Source organism: Adelges cooleyi, unplaced genomic scaffold (genome assembly GCF_023614345.1).
Source record: "Adelges cooleyi isolate 19-005CV unplaced genomic scaffold, UGA_ACOO_1.1 ACOO_flye_CR_arks_rails_tigmint_CR_PRNA_574, whole genome shotgun sequence".
In the NCBI taxonomy this organism is placed as follows: Eukaryota; Metazoa; Arthropoda; class Insecta; order Hemiptera; family Adelgidae; genus Adelges; species Adelges cooleyi.
Window position 1 is genome coordinate 7379189 of NW_026096268.1, and position 19359 is coordinate 7398547.

General features: G+C 43.9%; 1 protein-coding gene across 5 annotated transcripts in view; it reads right to left on the reverse strand.

Annotated features, from left to right (window-relative positions):
* Positions 1-621: 621 nt before the first annotated feature.
* Positions 622-19359, reverse strand: part of LOC126843762 (nuclear hormone receptor E75) — a 29287-nt gene continuing 10549 nt past the window's right edge. Inside the window, exons 1-5 of one of the 5 annotated variants that reach the window (XM_050581507.1) lie at positions 17889-18329; positions 10972-11060; positions 7315-7459; positions 3609-3850; positions 622-2956 (exon numbers count right to left, since the gene is read on the reverse strand). In XM_050581507.1, the coding sequence (XP_050437464.1) occupies positions 1127-2956; positions 3609-3850; positions 7315-7459; positions 10972-11060; positions 17889-17985 (2403 nt within the window). In that variant the 5' untranslated portion in view covers positions 17986-18329 and the 3' untranslated portion in view covers positions 622-1126. Of the gene's footprint in view, positions 2957-3608; positions 3851-4848; positions 5239-7314; positions 7460-10971; positions 11061-11152; positions 11396-13718; positions 13909-17888; positions 18330-19359 lie in introns of those variants that run through there. The other 4 variants (XM_050581508.1, XM_050581509.1, XM_050581505.1 and 1 more) reach the window with 4 other exon arrangements.

Below are 19359 nucleotides of genomic sequence, written 5' to 3' on the forward strand. Positions count from 1 at the left end.
ACTTAAAAAAAAAACGATAATATTTACATTGAAAAATAATAATAAAGAGGTCACTATATATTACCGTTTAAATATTATTTTTAGTTTAAAAACATTCATAATATAATGTATAATATAATATTTATATATTTATTATTATAATTATAATGTATATAGGTAGGTAAATTGTTTTTTTTTTAATGAATAAAAAGGAAAACGTCAAAAAATCGGTTTGCGCCGTTAAAAACTACACCCGGATAAATATTTTATATAATATAAGTAAATCGTTTAATAATATCATTATTATTTTTACATAAATGATTGATGATAATAATAACTATTAATATCATTATTATTGTTTAATCAAGACGGCAAAAAACAAAAAATATATATATATATATATACATAATATATATTAATCGTTACTTATACGGTAAATTCCAAACTATTATGCACGCACACACAAACAAATATTATGTATGTATAGAAATCAAATGCGTTTTTCTTATTCTTAAAATGTAAAACAATTTTATTTTTTATTATTATATATAATAATTTACCGTTGTATATGAAATAGAACAATAACATTGACGGGTTAATAGGGGAGTCTATAGTAATTCTATTCGGTAATCAAACATTAACTTTTATTTTTTTTTTTTTACATTTTTTTTAACTATCTCACAACGTTGTTTTTTATGCCGATAGTGATAAAAAAAAGAAGAGTCGGACATTCAGGCAGAGAGAGAGAGTGAAAGTGATAGATTTAATGAAGGGGAGAGATAGGAAAAGAAAGAGAGAGAGAGATAAAACTTAATATTAACGCTAAAATAATTAATAATAATAATAATCACTATATTTATATATACAAACACATAAGAGTTGTAAATAATATGTATATATATATATCTATATATATATATTATACATATATCTATATATACATAATAATATTATTATATTGCCACAAAATTAAAACAAAAAAATAAAAATAAAAATAGGAAAACGATCACCGCACCTGTTGGTTTACGCAGAAACCCCAATTTTTTTTTTTTTTTTTATATTGTGTTTTGGTCTAGAGAGTGTTCTCGTGAGATCGAGTCGATGCGGCGGCGGTCCATCATTGTCGACGGGCGGCGAAGAACAGTGTTCAGGCTTCCATAGCCATCACTGGCGGCGGCGTGCCGGCCGCGGACGCCGGCGACGAGGGGGACAGTTTTTTGGACAGGTTCAACGGCTGCGCGGACGACGCGGCGGCGGCTGCGGCGGCGTTGGTGATGCCTACCTGCAGGTTGACCACGCTGGGAGAGGGCGTGCGCCGCATCGTTGTGGACGCCGGCGAGTGAGAGGCCGGCGGCGGAGATCTCGACGAGTGCGGCGAGAGGACGCGGGCCAGCACGCCACCGGTGGGCGACAGTCTGTGCTGGGCCAACGCGGACGTGATGACCGGCGTGGGCTGCCACCGGCAATTGTTGGTGTGCGCGGTGGCGGCCGGCGGCTGGTACGAAGCGTCCTCGCGCATGATGAAGTTGTGTATGACTTCGGTGCGTTTGATTTGTTCCGCGGTCATCTTGGGAGTCTCGCGCAACGATTTAGCCAGCGTCGAGTGGGTGCTCGACAGCGACGAGGTAAGGTGGTGGTGCAACTGCGGCGATTGGACGGCGGCGGTGACCGGCTTGACGGCTTCCGCTTCGGCCGAATCCTTGGCACTGCGCAGGGCTCGGAACTTTTTGTGCGGTTTGTACGCCTCGTCCATTAGCGAGTTGGTATCGTACAACGGTGGCGCTTGCAACACGCGCTTCAGCACGGGCATGTCCTCGATGGTAGGGTGCGAGTCGGCGTTGACGTCCTCGACCGTGGATCGAGGGCTCGAGCACACCGAAGTGGGCGCGCTGTGAGGCGTCTGTTTGTCCAACTTTTCCGTGCCGGACTCGATGCCGGAGTCGGTGGGCGAGTCTTGTTTGCGTTGGTACCGGCACGACATGGGCCGGACGATCACCTGATGCAGGTGTTCGTCGGACGGCGCGGCCGGGTGGTGTCTGATCGGGCAAACGGCGCCGGCTAGCGTAGCGGCCAACAGCGGTGCGCTGGCCGCGTGCTTGCTCGGTCCGTGGTGCTGCTGCTGCTGTTGGTGGCCATGGTGGTGGTGGTGGTGGCCGTTGTACTCGTCTGAGCACACAGACTCCGTGCTGGACACCGAACCCAACGGGCTCTTGACTTCGTCCAGCATGACTAAGCTCTTCATGTCTTCCATGGTGGTTTCGTCGGACCACGTCGACGAGCCCGCCTCTTCCGGGCTCTTGCGGTTAAAGTCTTCGCCGTTCATGACCATTCCCCAAACGGACTGCCGGGCGTGTTGGTTCTCTTGCTGTTCTTGCATTTGGTTTTGCTGTTCGGTCATCTTGAATGCCAACAGTTTCTCGGAGTGCAGCGTGTTCAACGTCCTCAGATCCGGGATCTTTTTCAACAGTTCTTGGCATAAGCCCGGACGGTCTGGATGGTTTTGCATGAGCACCGACTGCAGCGCGCACTTCAATTTGTTGTGCATGCGCTCGATGAACTCGACGTTGCGCAGACCCGGACGGTCGGCGGCGATCACTATGACGGCGTTGAACAGCCCGATTTCGGAATCGTTCAGTTGCATGGCGTTGAGCCTTTCGGCGAATTCAAACATGGAATCGGTCAGGAATCTGGCGTTGGAGTACGCGCAAACCGATTCCCTGCGCAACACTTGGCCGTTGAGCGTGACCATGCTGTTGCACTCAGAGTCGAACATGCAGGCCAGGCGGACGAGCAGCACTTCGAAAACGCCGGCCTTGAGCAGCGTCACCTGGTCGTCTTGGGCGAGCAAACCGAAACCGGGTATGCGCTTGGCGAACTCGACCACGCCGCGGATGGCCGGCGAGAATCGCTTCGAGAAGTCGTTCAACAGTTCTTGTTGTCCAGTGACGGGTTGCGGGCTGGGGTTCAACGGGCAAGCCTGAGAACATAGAAAAAAAAAACAAAAAAACCATAAGTATACCGTTTTTTTATAATGATAAACAATTATACGAGAAAAATTTATGAAATGAAGAAGACTCGTTTTCGGCCTTGTAAGTAAATAGTCGGCGCGCCGCCTATCGCAAGGCCGACAAGACATTAAAAAAAAACACACACACGTTGTAGACAATGGAAGAGTATCGGGTTTAACGGGTTGCACACGCGATCCGGATGTCGAAGGGGGGAAACAAAGGGGAAGGGGAGAAGAACGGCGGCGGTGCGTCACTAGTCGTTTAGGAAATTTCGGCGGCGGCGGCGACGACGGCCAACAAGGCCAAGGCCGCGACGGCGGCGGAGAAATTTGTGCGTGTAATTTTTCACGCGATAAATTGAAGAACGGGTCAAAAGTCGTTTCTAAAAAACGGAAAAGTTTCACGACAATAACACATAAAACGGTGTCAAACACGCGGTGTTAAAATACTCGATTAATATTATTATTATTAATATGATAAAACAGATAGACCTTGTCGTCAACGGACACAACATATAAACGATTGGCTGTCAAGGTTCTTCCTGGACGAGCAACGTCCGATAACGATCATATTACTATAGTGCGGTCTAATATCGGTGGTGATTGACAAATATGTACTCACCAGTGTTGGATGGCACAGGGTGTAGTTGGGTTGTTCGCGGGCCCTGGCCAGGGTGGGCGCCACCTTGTCCGACGTAAAGTCGCACGTTTCCAGATGGGCTCTGACCACGCTGGCAACCAGCCTCTGGTCGTCTTCGAGTTCGGCGACGGCCGCTTTTTCCTGGCACTTTGAGTTGCTGCTCTGCTGCATGGCCGCCAGTATGCGGGCCTTTTCCCTCTTGGGCACTCGGCCGAATCGTACAGCTGTAAACAAAAAAAAAACAAAAAACGTTAATTACAACACAACAATTTTAAAAAAAAACATTATTTCCAACATATTCAAAATGTGCATAGCGTACGTGCGAGGGCGCCGGTCGTCGAATCGCATTCGGCCAACATTTTCACAACGAATAAAATATTATACGTATATATATATATATATATATAAGTGTATATATATGTGTGTGTGTGTGTATATATATATGGATGGGTTTGTACCGCGCCGCGCGTTCGACACGACACGACCGTCTGGCGTGTAAATAATATGTGAAATAGGACGCGAAAACGAGCACCGGGCCGTCAAGCGGCGGCGGCGCGGCGTCGGCAGCAGCAGGTGCCAGGCAAAAACGTATCCTGCGCACTGTCCCTTTCATGCGGCCACCCCCCGTAGACGGTGCCGGCTGCGGCGGCGGCGGTTGTGTAGGCCCACAGCGGCCTTGACTCGTAACGCCCTTGAAAACGGCGCGGCACGGTAAATCGATGGGTAAAAAAAAAAATAATACCGAAAAATAAAAAAAGTCAACAAACACAAAAAGTCAATAAAAAAAAAAGACGTCTAGCCGACCGGTGAAAGCGAAATATTTGATTATACTTAGGCGGGTCGAGGTGTACAAATTAATAGATGGCTGTTTTTGTTTTCTTTCGATATGGTAATGAACGAGAGAGACCCGCCGCCGCCGCACGTTTCTCCCGAGACCCGCCGCGCGTTTATGTGGGTCGACGCCGAACCGGTGTGTGGGGGCGAACGAGAGAGAAATTAGTCCGGCAATTTCACTTTTACCGGAGAGGTCGCGGACGACGGCCGGCGAAAGTAAACCACGGCCCCCTCCCTCCCCCTATATTTTTTGTTTCCACGACACGAAAGCGGCACCCCGAAATATAAAAAACGACATCGAAATAAAAAAATTAATGATATTTCGTAAGTTTATGATAAATAATAATTGTGTCGTAAAAATGGTGACACGAACAATAACAATACATACGAGCGTTGTGGTAACGTACGACGCCGTTGAGTATTCCTTTGAGTATTGGTAACTTTTCACTCATTTTCGCGGTCGGGTAACGCACAAACGGGTGTAAAATTAATATTACAATAATCGAATATTATGTTTTTCGAAAAAACGCACAAGTCAATTTTCAAACACCGACGCGAGTTTCCCAGACGATGGTACGACGCACGACGTCATGGCGACCGATGAGTTAACGTTTTTCTCCAAGTGTGCGTTCGAATAATATTATTAATTTATAAATTAACGTTTTCGGTATCGTACCGGCGGCCGGGCTGTCGTTCACACACCACGCGTTGTACGGTCGTTGTATGCGCGCATTCCCGGACCAGACGGGCGTACGGTTCACGATCACAATGAGCCGCATTTCACGGCCACCGTCGGGCATTCGGCGCCGCCACCGGAGGACGCGGCGCGGTAATGGTGGGGGAAACCTGCGAACGCCGGCCGCCGTCCCGCGCGCACGCCGTGGTAGGGGGGGGCAGAGATGGCACGGTCGGGGCCCCCCTCTCGCCGCCGGGACGTTATCAACGCGCGCCTCCGTACCCTTGAACTTGGGACGGAGCGTGCGGTGCGGCGCGGCGCTTCCACTCTTCTCTCTTGCGCGCGCGTGCGTTTTAACATCATAACCGCGAATTGCGCCTAAAGTAACGAGCCCCCTCCCCCTCGTCCCGTCGTTTCGTTTTGATGATTCTCCTGTGACGCGCGTTATCCTCCCACCGGCGAGGAAGCCTAAGGTCGTAATGACATTGCGCAGAGAAGGGCCCGGCGAATCCATCGTCGACGACCTTGACGGACAACGGTGTTTTTATGCAATAAACACACACGACGTGCGGCACGGAAAACTGGCAAAACTCGGGTCAGGATTTCAGGATTCAACGTATCCTATGCCAACTAACTATAGTGTTGGCGACGATGACATTTTTAAACAGAAAAACTATCTTGCGTTTATACGTGGAGTGTTTTCGAAACTGGTATTTGGGGTTCGGGCAAGGAAGGAGGAAATCGTCGGTAGTTTACATTGTTGTTTTTGTCTTAATTTATACACAAAGCCGACGACGACAAACATAAACCATTTTTAATATACCTACGTACGATATGTCGAGGTCACCGTGACGAGTGTCGGGGCTGTCCGGAAGGTCGGCTGCTTGTTATTATTATTATTGTGTGTTGCATATTATTATGGTGGAGTGGACAATATTTGTTATTTTTTTTTTGCCGTTTCTTCTTCGCCGGTAAATAATAATAATAGTTAACAATTAACAAGCGCCGACTACGGTTATGGCCATCGGTGGCGCCATCTGGCGGCCAAATCCGTCGGCCGGCCTGGCCGCAGCTCGCCGCCAGAGGACGCCACCGAAGGCCGCTACGGACAGAAACGGCAGAAGAAAGTTTTTTTGTTGGATGCGCGATGCACGACTTTGTTTTCGTTGTTTATATCCCCACAGGGAAATCGTAGAATACTTGAAAATTTCAAAACTGGGATTTTTTTGCTCAATGTTTAAAAAAATCCTCAATTTTTTTTCAATTTATTTCTGGGATGACACTATTCGGTAGTGATAACAATAATAATAGTTGTCGTTACCGTTTGTGTGCAACACCGCGATTGCGAATAATCGGCTCGAAGGGGTCGCCCGCTGTGTGCCGCAGTGAACGGTGTATCGGGTTTAGGCCGGAAGGGAAAGGCGGGGAGAGGAGAGCGAGGCGGCGGCGGCCATCGACATCGAGAGTTGAACGAACTGCAGAAAACAGGTCATTGCGACCGTTCTTTGTACGCGCGCATAATAAACTCTGCCATTGCGTTGCGTCATTGACCGATTACACACACACACACACACACAAATATAAAATATTATTATATACATAATATTATGTGTAATCGTTTTTAAGTGTATTTGTCTCTCGAATAACCCCGGTTTAGTTTTTTGCCCTTAAAAAAATTACTCGACATAATTATTATTATTGCAATATTATTGGCGTTCGTGTCGCGTTATCTGCGCCGGGATTTCGGGTCAAACGCGAAATAAAAAGAATTAACCGACCGAAGGTTAAATGATGATTAAAAAATTTAACACACATGTATAAATAAAGAACGTCCCTGAAGCGCTCGCGATTAGCATCATAATATTAAAACTACGATAATTAATAATAGAACACTCGTTGCTGGACAATCTAGCACTCGTTTGGCTTCTATTTTTGAGCAGAGTATTATTTAAGGGGCTTTTGACCTTTGCGAGCCAAACGACAATAAATAAGCTGTGCACACGCTATATCGCTTAAGCACTAAAATATGTATGTATATTTTTTTAATCTAAGCGGTGAGAATGCTAATTGAAAAAATGTAAAAAAATGTTTTGTTATTTTTAATTGAAATTATAATCCAATTGAAATGCGGCCTTTCTCACCGCTAGTAGTATATATGTGACGCATGAATGTACTCACCATCTCGACTCATGCCGACGCTGATGCACTTGCGCAGGCGGCAGTACTGGCACCGGTTCCTGTTGATCCGGAGGATGTTGCACTGTTGGTTTTTCGTGCACGGCCGGTACTGGATCTTCTGCTGGATGCTCCGCCGGAAGAAACCCTGTAACCGATCGTCGGTGCACGGTGAGTTATCGTCGTACAACGTTAGGTCACCGCCGCGGCCGGCGTCCGAGTCGTCGTCCGTGGACGACGACATGTCGGCCGCGCTGCCGCCAGAGTCGGCGGGGTCGCGACGCCAGCGTCTCGGGCCGCCGCCGAGAGCCGTTTTGTCCGCACAACAAATCGGAGGCATCGTTTAGGAATTTATTATTATATATTATAAAATAGCGGATGGCAAATTTGCCAGCAAAAAAAAAAAAAAAAATGACTCAAATTCAAAGTCTACAACAATATAATATATTAATATGTTCTATTGAACGCGCTTCGAACACACTTGTGACTTATATTCGCACACGCTGTCGGGTGTGTACTGAACGGCACACTGGTGCGGTTGGCGCGAGCCGTCCGTTCCGCCATGGGACGCCGCGACCTAGTTGCGGTACGTTAAACTCTCCTCCTTCTCCTCCCCTACCACCACACACAAACGGCGCGCACACACACACACTGTGTAATTCACAATAATAATATAACGTTATAGTGTATAATATGTATATTATTTATTATTTATTATGCGCTGCACGCCGTGTGTATGTCTTTCACTCCCACCTCGGCTGCAAAATACAAAACTGCATAACCCGTTATGTTGTTCTGTTTTGTTCGCCTCCCCCGTCTCCCGAAAAATCTCCAAGAAGTGGAGGAGGAGGAGGAGGAACGCGCAACAATAAAAAAAAAACTATACCTATACCTATATACCTACAATGATAATATAATTTAAGAAAACACAATAAAGTAAAAGTATAAGTATTACACGGCGGCGCGTGTAACGGGTTATGTACGGTGCTCGGGCCGCGGACCGTTGCACCGCCGGCAGGTCTATGACCCTCGGTCAAAAAAAAAAAAATTGTTCTAGAACTTTTCATCAACCCAAAGGCTCCGATTATTATTACAACAATAATAATTAATAGTGTTACAAAAATCGAGGCGGCGCCCTGGCGATCAACGAACCCGTGATAGGGGAACGACGGCGGCCGCTTATCGCACAAAGCGCTGTGCAAGCACTCATATTTTAATTGCCCTATCGTCGTGCCAAATACCGCGAGCACTAAGACGTCGTATAAGTACTCTACAAACATTAAAAAAAAAAATTGCACACAAACGGCAAACGAGATAGTGAACAAATAAAAAATAAAAAAATTATGTTGAAAAAATTATTGTCGCCGCCAAGGACAGAGACGCGATAAAAAAAATATATATATTATATTTATTGTACTGTAAAGCGGACGGGTCGCGTCCCCGATAATAATAATTGTCAATTGACCTAATAAAAAATCAAATAACGCGTTTCCCGTTATTTCGTATTTGGAATTTGCAAAATAATCACATTGTCAAAAAAGCTCTAAATATTATAATTTTTTTTTATTTTTATCAATATAGGTATGCGTTTATGTGTGCTATTCGGACCGGACCGGACCGAGTAAAGTCATTGGCCCTATGACGTCATTACGGCCTAATTTCATCACATATATATATATTATACACCGGGTCCGCCCAGGTTGTTGTCTCGGCCAGCCGGTGTCAACGCACTCGGGTCGTATACCTAATAAATACAATACACACACTGACACTGACGCACGACCAGCTCCCGGGGGAATAACCCATGTGTGTAAGTATCACACACACACACACACACGGTGTGTCGCAAGTACGGTTTTACCTCCCCTCCACCCCCCCCCCCGTCCCCAGAAGAAGTAATAACAATAATAATGGAAAGAGCAAAAGGCGCAAAATTAGAACAAGTACATATGCGCGTGTCCAAGTGGTACACGCATCCCTTTTGGATCCACATAATATTATTATATCATCATTGTATACAGCATGTACCGTTATATATAATATTATCTCCGACCGAGGTCGATGGGTCGAGCAACCCGTTAGATCTGTCGATAACGGTATGTATTATAATCAACCCCCTCGCCCTGAAGGGTTGACGGGGGCGAAAAAAAAACGGTACATTATGGGTATAAATAAAATAAATAATCGCTTGGGCCACAAGTAAGTAGCCGTATTGTATAGTGCGGGCAACCATCCCCGCGGTGCGACGATATTCGTCCTTCCTGGTGACCCTGACTTGGACAGACCACAACCCTTTGCGAGGAATATATATTAATGTTATGATATGATACAACCGGCACACTATTATTATTATTGTATATGCCACCGTGTAAGCGAGTAGAGGTACAAACCACCCGCCGAGGGCATAACGGTAAACGCGGGCGACCCGTTAAGAAGACCCGCAAAGACAATGGGGCGACCGAATTTTCTTCGACAACCGAATTTTTCGGTAGGTCGAAAACCAGATTTACCCTGTTGGGTATATTTTTGAAAACCACCGGCCCGACACGTCGATCTAGGTCTACTACTAAGTATTGTGTACTATTGGTGTGGTCTACTTAGGTAACGTTGTTGTTGTTGTTGTTAAATATTTTGTCTTAAAAAAAAAATAATAATAACCAACGTGTTTCCGTTGCGAATTTAACGCGGAACGGTTTTTTACGTAACGGCGAGTGGGGTCCGGAAGAAAGTGAAGAAGAAAGTGGACCGGTCCGTTATAGCAAGACCGGACTTTCGCCTATGAACACACACAAACCAAACGGTTGAACGCCAGAAGAAGGCACACGCCATATTATTATACCGGCCGTTACGACACCACATCACATCACAATAACAATAATAAATACTCGAGAAATTATTAATCAAAAAAACACCAAGTACAGCATTAGCACAGCTAAACAATATACTTTCCCTCGGTCGCGGGTTCAACGAACCTCCGCTTGCGCCGAAAAAAAAATCAATAGAACAGCAGAGTTTGCCGGTAGGCAGGCAGGCATGAACGCGAAAAGTATTATGTTAGTTACTTGCAAGTACAGTAAAAAACTTGTAAGCAAAAAAAAAAAACCCCCCAGAGACCTTCGTGCATTGTCCCGTCGAACTCGCAACAAACGCGGTAATTGTTTTTTTTTATTGTTAATTAAGTCACTTGCATGTTATGCGTTCGGTCTATACTTTTATATTTACCAACCCTTAACTTGGCAAGGGGCTAATTTTTTTAATAACAAAAATAATTAACATAAAGGTAATTTGTAATGTTGGTCAAGGAAAGTTATAATATATCAAATTTAACATGTACATCTTTAAGGATACAGTGCCAAGTTAAGGGTTAAGACTTGTTGATACTCTTTATATTATATTGTATATAGACCTGTTTGAGACCCGCCCAAAGTAAGAGATATGAAAATATGATAATTTCACGCGCAGTATTATTTAAGGTAAAAGTGTAGAAAACAAACGAGGCAAAATGTGTAAATATTAGTTTTTAAAATAAATTAATTGAAATTATTTTGTATTTTAACCGAACTGTTTAAATTTTATAATTTTAAAAATTGAATTTGCCCCGTTCGTTTGCAATCGTCCAATAATTATAAGTAAATATTATTGTTGTTGTTGACTACTCACTTTGCATCCTTCGCAAGAGTGTACGCCGTAATGGAAACCGGAAGCTCGGTCGCCGCAAACTCGGCACAGCACTGTGTTTCCATCGAATTCTGTAACACAAGCAAAAAAAAAACACATTTAGTAAATTAAAATTTAAAAAAAGCAAGTTAAAAAAATATTATCTTAAAAACAAATTATTAACCGGAAATTAATTCTTTGTCCGCCGACAACGGACGGAGGTGATGGTAATCGTAAAAAAAATCAATCCACATTTTGGCCAATAATTAAAAAAAAAATTATCCGATAATTAAAAAACGCAACAAGAGACGATCCGTCGGGCCGGCTCGAATGGTGATCGCGCGCGCCAACTGCGGTGGTGAGTGAACACAAGACGCCGAGATGAGCGCGTGTTGCACATGTGCGACGTGTGAGTGCCCGGTGGTGTCCGCGGTGGTGTATGGCCGGTGTATACGCGAGGGTGGCCGAGATGTATCCGTAACGGTGGCGGTGGCGGCCGATTGGCCGGGACACGCCCACGCTGCAGGTTCATCGACCTTGACTCAGTTATGTTGTACCCGTCAAGCGCGCGCACTAACAGGCACGGCTAAACCCGAAGGTCGGCGGCGGCGGCGGCGGCAAAGATTTTTCGCGCCTAGCGGCCGTTTAAGTCTTCTTCATGTCAGTCATTCACTCGCTCACTTTACAAATTACCTCATTTGTTATTATACTATTATTGTTGTTATATTATTATATCGGCGTCCGTCGCAATAATAGCGAACGCACACACAACACAAGAGTTATTCTTAATAAGTTTATTATTATTATTTTCGTTATCGAAGCCGTTGTACGCGGTTCACAGATATTATATATATATATATATATATATATATATATATATATATATATATATGTATATAATAATAATTCTAACAGGTTGTCGACCGCCGCGGCCGCTGACGAGTTCGACGTCCGCAAAAACGATGCGGTGACGTTATTGTAATTCACAAATGTAGAACACTCGTTGCATATTATAATATTATAATATACACTTCAAACAACACACACACACACACACATAATATCACAAGAGCGGTGTTATCGCACTCGGCGCAATGCCATCGACCCGCCGTCGTAACCCAATTTCACCAATGGGAGGAATAGCCGGATTTGTGTGTTCCAGTCTTAAAATATCCAAAAACAGGCCACACACCTATATTATTATTATAATTTTTATAAGCGCCATTATTATAATTTTTTTTGTTTCGCAGGGTTTCTGCCGTACGCGTTTGCTTGTCCTTCGGCCGGTGTCGACACAGCCTGTTATAGGTTTTTATATTAAAAAAAAAAAAAAAAAAATTACACACATGACACACGCCGGTTCGATAACCCGGGATTGCCGTAACCCATTAGCATTGTGTTACGAGGAGAGGCCGTTGCACTTTCTCCGCCGCCGTGCCCCCCTCGCCGTTATATACCGATTTTTTTATATTATTCCCAATACACTTGCACACACTAACAACAAACGTTGGCCAACTCGTCCTAGAAAAAAAAAATATATTCTCTCGAGCCGTTTTTTGTTATCGGATATATTAAAAAAAAAAAAAAAATAGAACAAATTTTTTTCTCTTCCCCGTAATATGTGTGTATATATAGGTACATATATGTTTATTATTATCGCAGCCCGTGTCGATAACGCTGAGGCAAACACAAGTGTTTCGCAATCCGACACCGCGGTACAATAATAATAATAATAATAATAATTATCGTGATTATAATTATAAATTATAGGTATGCGCGCCCCGCTTGTGTGGAGAAACAAATGTTTTGAAAAAATATTTTTATCTTTATTCAAACAAACAGTTTTGTTTTAAAAAAAATAATGAATACTTTACTTTTGTGTACGAAAATTAAGGGTTTTTTTTTTGTTCAATAAAAGACATACAATATGATGTGTTATTCAATTGGCAAGCGGCGGCGGCGGCGGCGGTGGCCGTTCAAATTCGTACACGGCCGTTACGTAAGTAGCGACATGGTTACAGTCATGACCCAGATGCGGTGCGTTGAACTGACAACTCGGCCGGGCCGCTCGGGTCAAGCAACTCGGCAAGCTGCCGCCGCCGCCGCCGCCGCCACCGCCACCGCTAACGCGCGCGTTAGGCGCAAAACGAGTTGTTGGCCCGCAGCCCGCTACACATATCGCTATTTAAAATGTATCATTATTAATATTAACACACATTAATAATGTGTCGCCGGGCCATCTCCTACAAAAATCCTTGTTATTTAAATTTTTTGCCCTAATCTAATCGGAAAAAAATAATAATAATAATTTAACACCCTTTACACACCCCCGTCGCGTATAAATCCCTCCTCTCTCGCGCAAAAATCGTTTGTAACAATATCATCATTGCCTATTATAATATTATTACGGCGCCGTGTTACGTATGTGTTGTGTGTGTGTGCGCGCGCGCAAGACAATAACAAACAAAAGCGGCTGTGGAAATATTGGCGCGGAGGGGATGGCGCGCGGATCGGTCGTTGACCGCGCTGCCGATTGTGGGTCAACGCGGCCTTGAGTGAGTCTGTGTCTGGCCGCTCAATACTGTTGCGCATGTGCCCGCCGGCCACCGTTTTCGCGCGCGCACGCATAACACACACATACACACACACACACGCACGGCGGGTACGCGTAACACAGTTACAATGATAGATTTGAAGAAAAAAATGAAAACGGCTTGAAAATAAAAAAAAAAATATTTTTTTTCGTTTACCTGGTTTGACGACCACGGCGGCGGCGTCCACGACGGACTGGTCGTCGTCGGACGGGGAATATATTTTCGAGACCATTGGACAATTATTATCGGAGACGTGTGACAACGGGCGCGGAAGACTTGCGTGCCGAACGCGGGTGTGTATGATTATTTTTGGCGCGCGCCAACAAACGTGGTTCGTGCGACGCGTCCCGGGTCGGTCTGCGACGACGGCGGCACGGTGCGATGCGATGGTGCCGGGCGCGCTCCACTCACACGCACGATAGACGCAGGGTCAATGTCCTTGGCGTTCCAGGGTTAACGGTCGGAGGGGACCCGAGAAACCGTCCCTCGGGATTCGCGCCGTTGACGTCATAGCGCCCGCCTGTCCTGCCGCCGCTCCGGCCAAAGCGGAAGGGAAGTTTTTTCTTTTGTTAAATTAAACTTTACCCCCCTTGGCAAGTGCCGCAGCGCGCATGTACCACGGCGAGGGGCGGACCGCAATCCTAATATAAATTCCTCCCCCAACGGTTAAAAACAATTATAACTGTAGGAATTAAAAAAAAAAACCCTCCATAAACACGGTATACACCCCGTTGACAGTTAGCGGACAACAGTACAATCCAGGTAGGCAACGTTCTAACAGAAAAATAGTCAAGAATATTAAAAAAAAACATATATCCGATGTACAATGTTTTTTAATAGATGAATTATTATAATTAATATCGTTCATTTTTTTTTTGTTCTGATCGAAAAATGGGTCAATAAAATGCGTGCGGCTTTTTATTTCCCGATAAGACTATTTAATAATAAAAAATTATACAGTGTTATCAGCGTACAAAACATATTAATATGCGAACGATTAAAAAATAAACCGACGACAAAATCCAAATAATATATATAAGATCATCCGAGGGAGGTCATATTGCATATCGATAATTGGTCGCAATTGTGTATACATACATACATAGTGTTATTACATTTTAATACAAGCCAAAACCGCCACACCAATTTCGTGTTGGACACCGTACCAATATTATAAGGAAAAAATGTCGGCGACCATTACAAACAATACCTAATAATTCAAGTGTATATGCAACGCTCACCGATACGGTGATAGATAATAATAATAAATATCGGTTATAAAGAAATACATATTAATAAATAATTATCGAGGTCAGTGTACTTTTTGTAGTCCACGTTACGTAAAACAAAATTGCGCGAACAAAAGGGGCCAATATATATAATAATATTTATTATGTGTGTACATTTTCTACAGTGAGTCTTCGTGTGTGTGTGTCATGTATAGAGATATTATACAGTGTGTACGACAAGGCGGGCGACCGTGCTGCCAACGGCCGGTGGCCGTAAACCGAAACGCGGCACGAAAAAGGGTTGTTGAACTTTGGCCACGGATTGTGTTCGGTTACCTTGGTTACACAGCGGCCACTCGGCCTGGGGAAGGGGAGGGGAGGACATTGCGATCACCTCCCCGCCAACGCATATAACAAAATATATAGGTATACATGTGTGTACACAACAAGGATTTAGCGTGGGCAGAGAGAGATTACATTAATATCATTATAAAATATATATTTTTTTTTATAGCACTCTCGGTGTGTCAAGGGTAGTTTTGCAAAGAATCGACGTTTTCTATTTCTCCCCCACCCACAAACACTTGTATATATTTAGAGCCGTTCATATTGTATTATATATATATATATATATATAGGTACTACCGTATATACTCTTGGCCGTAGTGTACACAAAACTAGGACTGTACGGCGCGATCACCTTGTCTAATCGGGTCACCAATTCATATACATGTGTAAGTGTGTGTGTGTGTGTATATTTATTATTATATCTTATGAGTGGTAATTGGCGTACGGATTTTTCCTATGTGCCACACGGAGAGCCGATAAAACCGCGTATTGGGGTCACGGCGGTATAGGAGAGGGACGTGCCATTTTTTTATGTAGATAGGGAAGAGAGGGGAAACACAGCCGTCGGCAGGGCATTGCTCCCTGTGAGTGATACGGCGGCAAGGGCGATGTAGTAGAGCTTATGTACAAATATGTTATCTATACATATATATATTATAACCGTAGAGCTTGTATCCCGTAGCAACGACACGGCGACCCCATATATACCGTGGTGGGTAGCCCCCACCCTTCCACTCCCCAGGGTACACTATCCGATAACACCGAGAGTGTATTTACCTATCATAACAAATGTATGGAGGATGTAAATATATATATATATATATATATATATATATATAAAGGCCAATTAAAAAAACAAAATAGAAATAACAATTGCAGTGATACTTCTCGAACGAAGCGCAAACGACGGTAACGGGGACTTTTTTTGAAATTCTTTTAATTTTGTTTTGGCCTGTAGCCCAAAATGACAATATTATCATTGTTATTTATTGCACGTCGAGTCATCTTCATCATCATATTATTAGTTATTACAACTAGGTAGGTATTATGATCACACAACCGTCGCCATAACGGTATAGCCGGGTTTTCACTTTGAGTCGATGAACTCTTCACACACACACATACACACCGATAATATAATATATTATTATTATACGTACGAAAGTGAAACTGGTTCGGACGAGAATAAAGAAGAAAAAAAATTATATACATATACACATCCACCATTATATACTTTCACCGTGTATAACGGTTAAGAACTCTCACTTTTTTTTCCGTTCCGCCGGCCGCCGGATCCTACACAGGTATAATATATAATATAATAAACGGTATACAGCAAGCCCCCTCCTTTCTTCTAGGATTTTATTCATCCTAGAGTTCTTTGAACTTGAGCCCAAGAGACACCAAACCACCCAGAGGGTTTTTTCTTTGGTTTTTATTCAGCCGATACTCGGTGTTTGCCCCACATTATAATATGATGTTTAAGCAAAAGGTTGGGCTTTCTAGGAATGATTTTTTTTTTCAATTTATTTGTTGCTGCTCGTTGCCACAATCAAAATTTCGATAAGTGGTCGTTGCATGTTATATAGGAATAATAATAATAATTATTATTATTTTTATTATTATTGTTGTAAGCACCTTGACTGGGGGAGTCGAGCGCCGACGTGAGCCGCCGATAACGCGCGGTGGCGATGCCAATGAACCCGTGTCCTAGAACGGTGTGCGAGGCGGCGGCTGCGGTCACACCGGGATAGCGGCGACATTGCGAATCCCGTACGCGGGCCCGGAGCTTTTACGTCATACCGTTCCAGTGTGGCCGCCGCCTCCTCCTCCTCCTGTATTATAATATCGTATCCCACACCACTTTCTCCTCTCTGCACCACTCGGTGTGCGAGTTATATAGGAGGAGGTTTGCGTTATGAGCAATGGTGGCGGCGGCGCGCGCAAAACATCTTGCCCCAGTTACGGGGCAAACAGAGTTGAACGACCTCGCGTCCCTGCTGTTGTGTTGCAGGCGCTGACCTCCTTCGGGCCGGGCGTTACACCAGCGCACAGTACACTTATAATACATAGCGGTTATATACACACACATAATAATAAAATACATATTCTATATATATAGATATGTAAGCGTTATCCCGAAAACGCCGAGAAGGCCAAATGCCGCCGCCGCCGCCGTTCAGGAGCAACGACCTGACCTAGATCTCGGAGGTCCTCCCCCTCGTGCGATAAATAAATTCCACTCCTCGTCCTCCGCCCGCTTCTGTATAGCGCACACAAAAGATAACTATAATGCCAAAAACAATAAACAGCGCAAATATTTAATGTTCTTTTTTTAAAAAAAAAAATGTATTGGTTTTAAAACAAACAAATATGTATATATATATATAAAAACCAGAATACACACTGATATTTTACTAGGTTAAACTTAAACCGAGCGTTAACGGTTCAATATAAATAGACATTTCTCCCCCAAAAAAAAAAAAAAAATCCGTACCGAACAACCCTCTAGTCGAACGCCAACAAAAACATTTTTCACCCTTATACACAAGAGTCGGTGCCAAATTAGAACAACAGTTCGGCGCCATCAGAATAACGCAGCATATAGAGAAAACACCTGACCCAAAATGGACCCGGGTGATTTTTGCCAAACAACCCACTTCCCCTCGAAATCCAACTACTACACACGTGTTATCAGTCGTCAAGAGTGGTAAATTTGTTTTGTTATTGTTATTGTTATCTTTGTTACCTGCCAAAACTCTTCCCAGCAGCAAGTGCTCGCCGGTGGTCTGTTGTTTGTCCTGCTCGGCCACGGCTTCGGTGGGTTTGAAATTGATAACGGTCATCGTGTGGACTGTATTTATAATATTATTATAATTACAATAGTAACACTTTATTGTTGGCAATCGCCGGTGCGGGCCGCCATGTTGTTATCTCTTGGCAAATTCTGCACACGCGTTTACAATACAACTCGACCGGTTGATGATAATAACAATAGTCGTGATAGTAGCAGTAATAATGTTGATAATATATCGAAAAAGTAACAATATTATTATGCACAGTGCGTGCACGGTACGTTATCGTCGCAGGTACTATCCGACACCGACTGTTAACAAACACACAAGAGCCCGTGAACGCGTTTAACGCGTGGCGGTGGTTCTCTGGGATTCGACCTCGACACGAACGAATAACAGAATAAAAAAAAAACACAAAAAAAAAAATTGATAATAAGCAGCGCACAATGTTCAAAAATAAACGCACGGTAAAAAAAAAAAAACAAATTCGAAGAGAAGAAGCACACGAGAGCTTGTGCCAAACCGACGGAGGACTGACCACGACAAAATCCAAAAATGTATAATATTGTTATGTTGATAGGTACACTTGATAAGTGTAAAGGTGGCAAACTGTCTGTCCGTGTACCCGAATGGTTTAGATGCCGAGATGACACTGAAAGTGAAAACCGTACCGATGCAGTTTGTGTGATATGCGTTTACCGTTAACCGCGGGCCTTCCCCTTTTTACATGCACACACAGCGAGGGGGGAATACCCTGTGTGTGTGTGTGTGTGTATTGTGCAGTTTTTAATAGTATTCCTCTCACCGGTTTCCCCCCTCAGGTCGACGGCGGCGGCGACGGTCAAGTGTAAATCGAGAAATTTCTCCTCCTCTTAAAAAAAATTTCATAAAAAAAATACAACATCACAGCTATATAACGCTTTCCCGCGCACGCGGGTTCAATGACGGCCAGAGCCAACCGTACTTTCACTCTTCCTCTCTTTTTATTATAACGGTTATCTATTTGTTTAACGGGTTTTTATCATTTTGTACTTTCTCCTTAGGCGGCCACCGCCCCCGTGCACATAACGGGTCAACCTAGAAGAGCACTCTGTAGCGGTCGGCGGCCTATATACGGCAGAAAAAAAAAGGAAATCCGACCGTTTCACACGCCAAACGCCACACAGAAGAAGGTCGTTTACACCGACCGGAGAGAAGAAAAAAAAACAACAAAATAAATATAAATGTACCGCTAATGTCAACGGACCCTATTTAACGAGCTCGGATGCAAAGTAAAAGTGAAACGGACCGACCTGGTCTCCTCTCTGTGGCGTTATCTGTGACGGTGTTCTATAAATACCTACATAATATATTAGTATTAACATTTGTGCGCCTATATAACGGTTAGGTTTTTGCACAACTGTCGGTGATCGAGTCGAGTAAAAA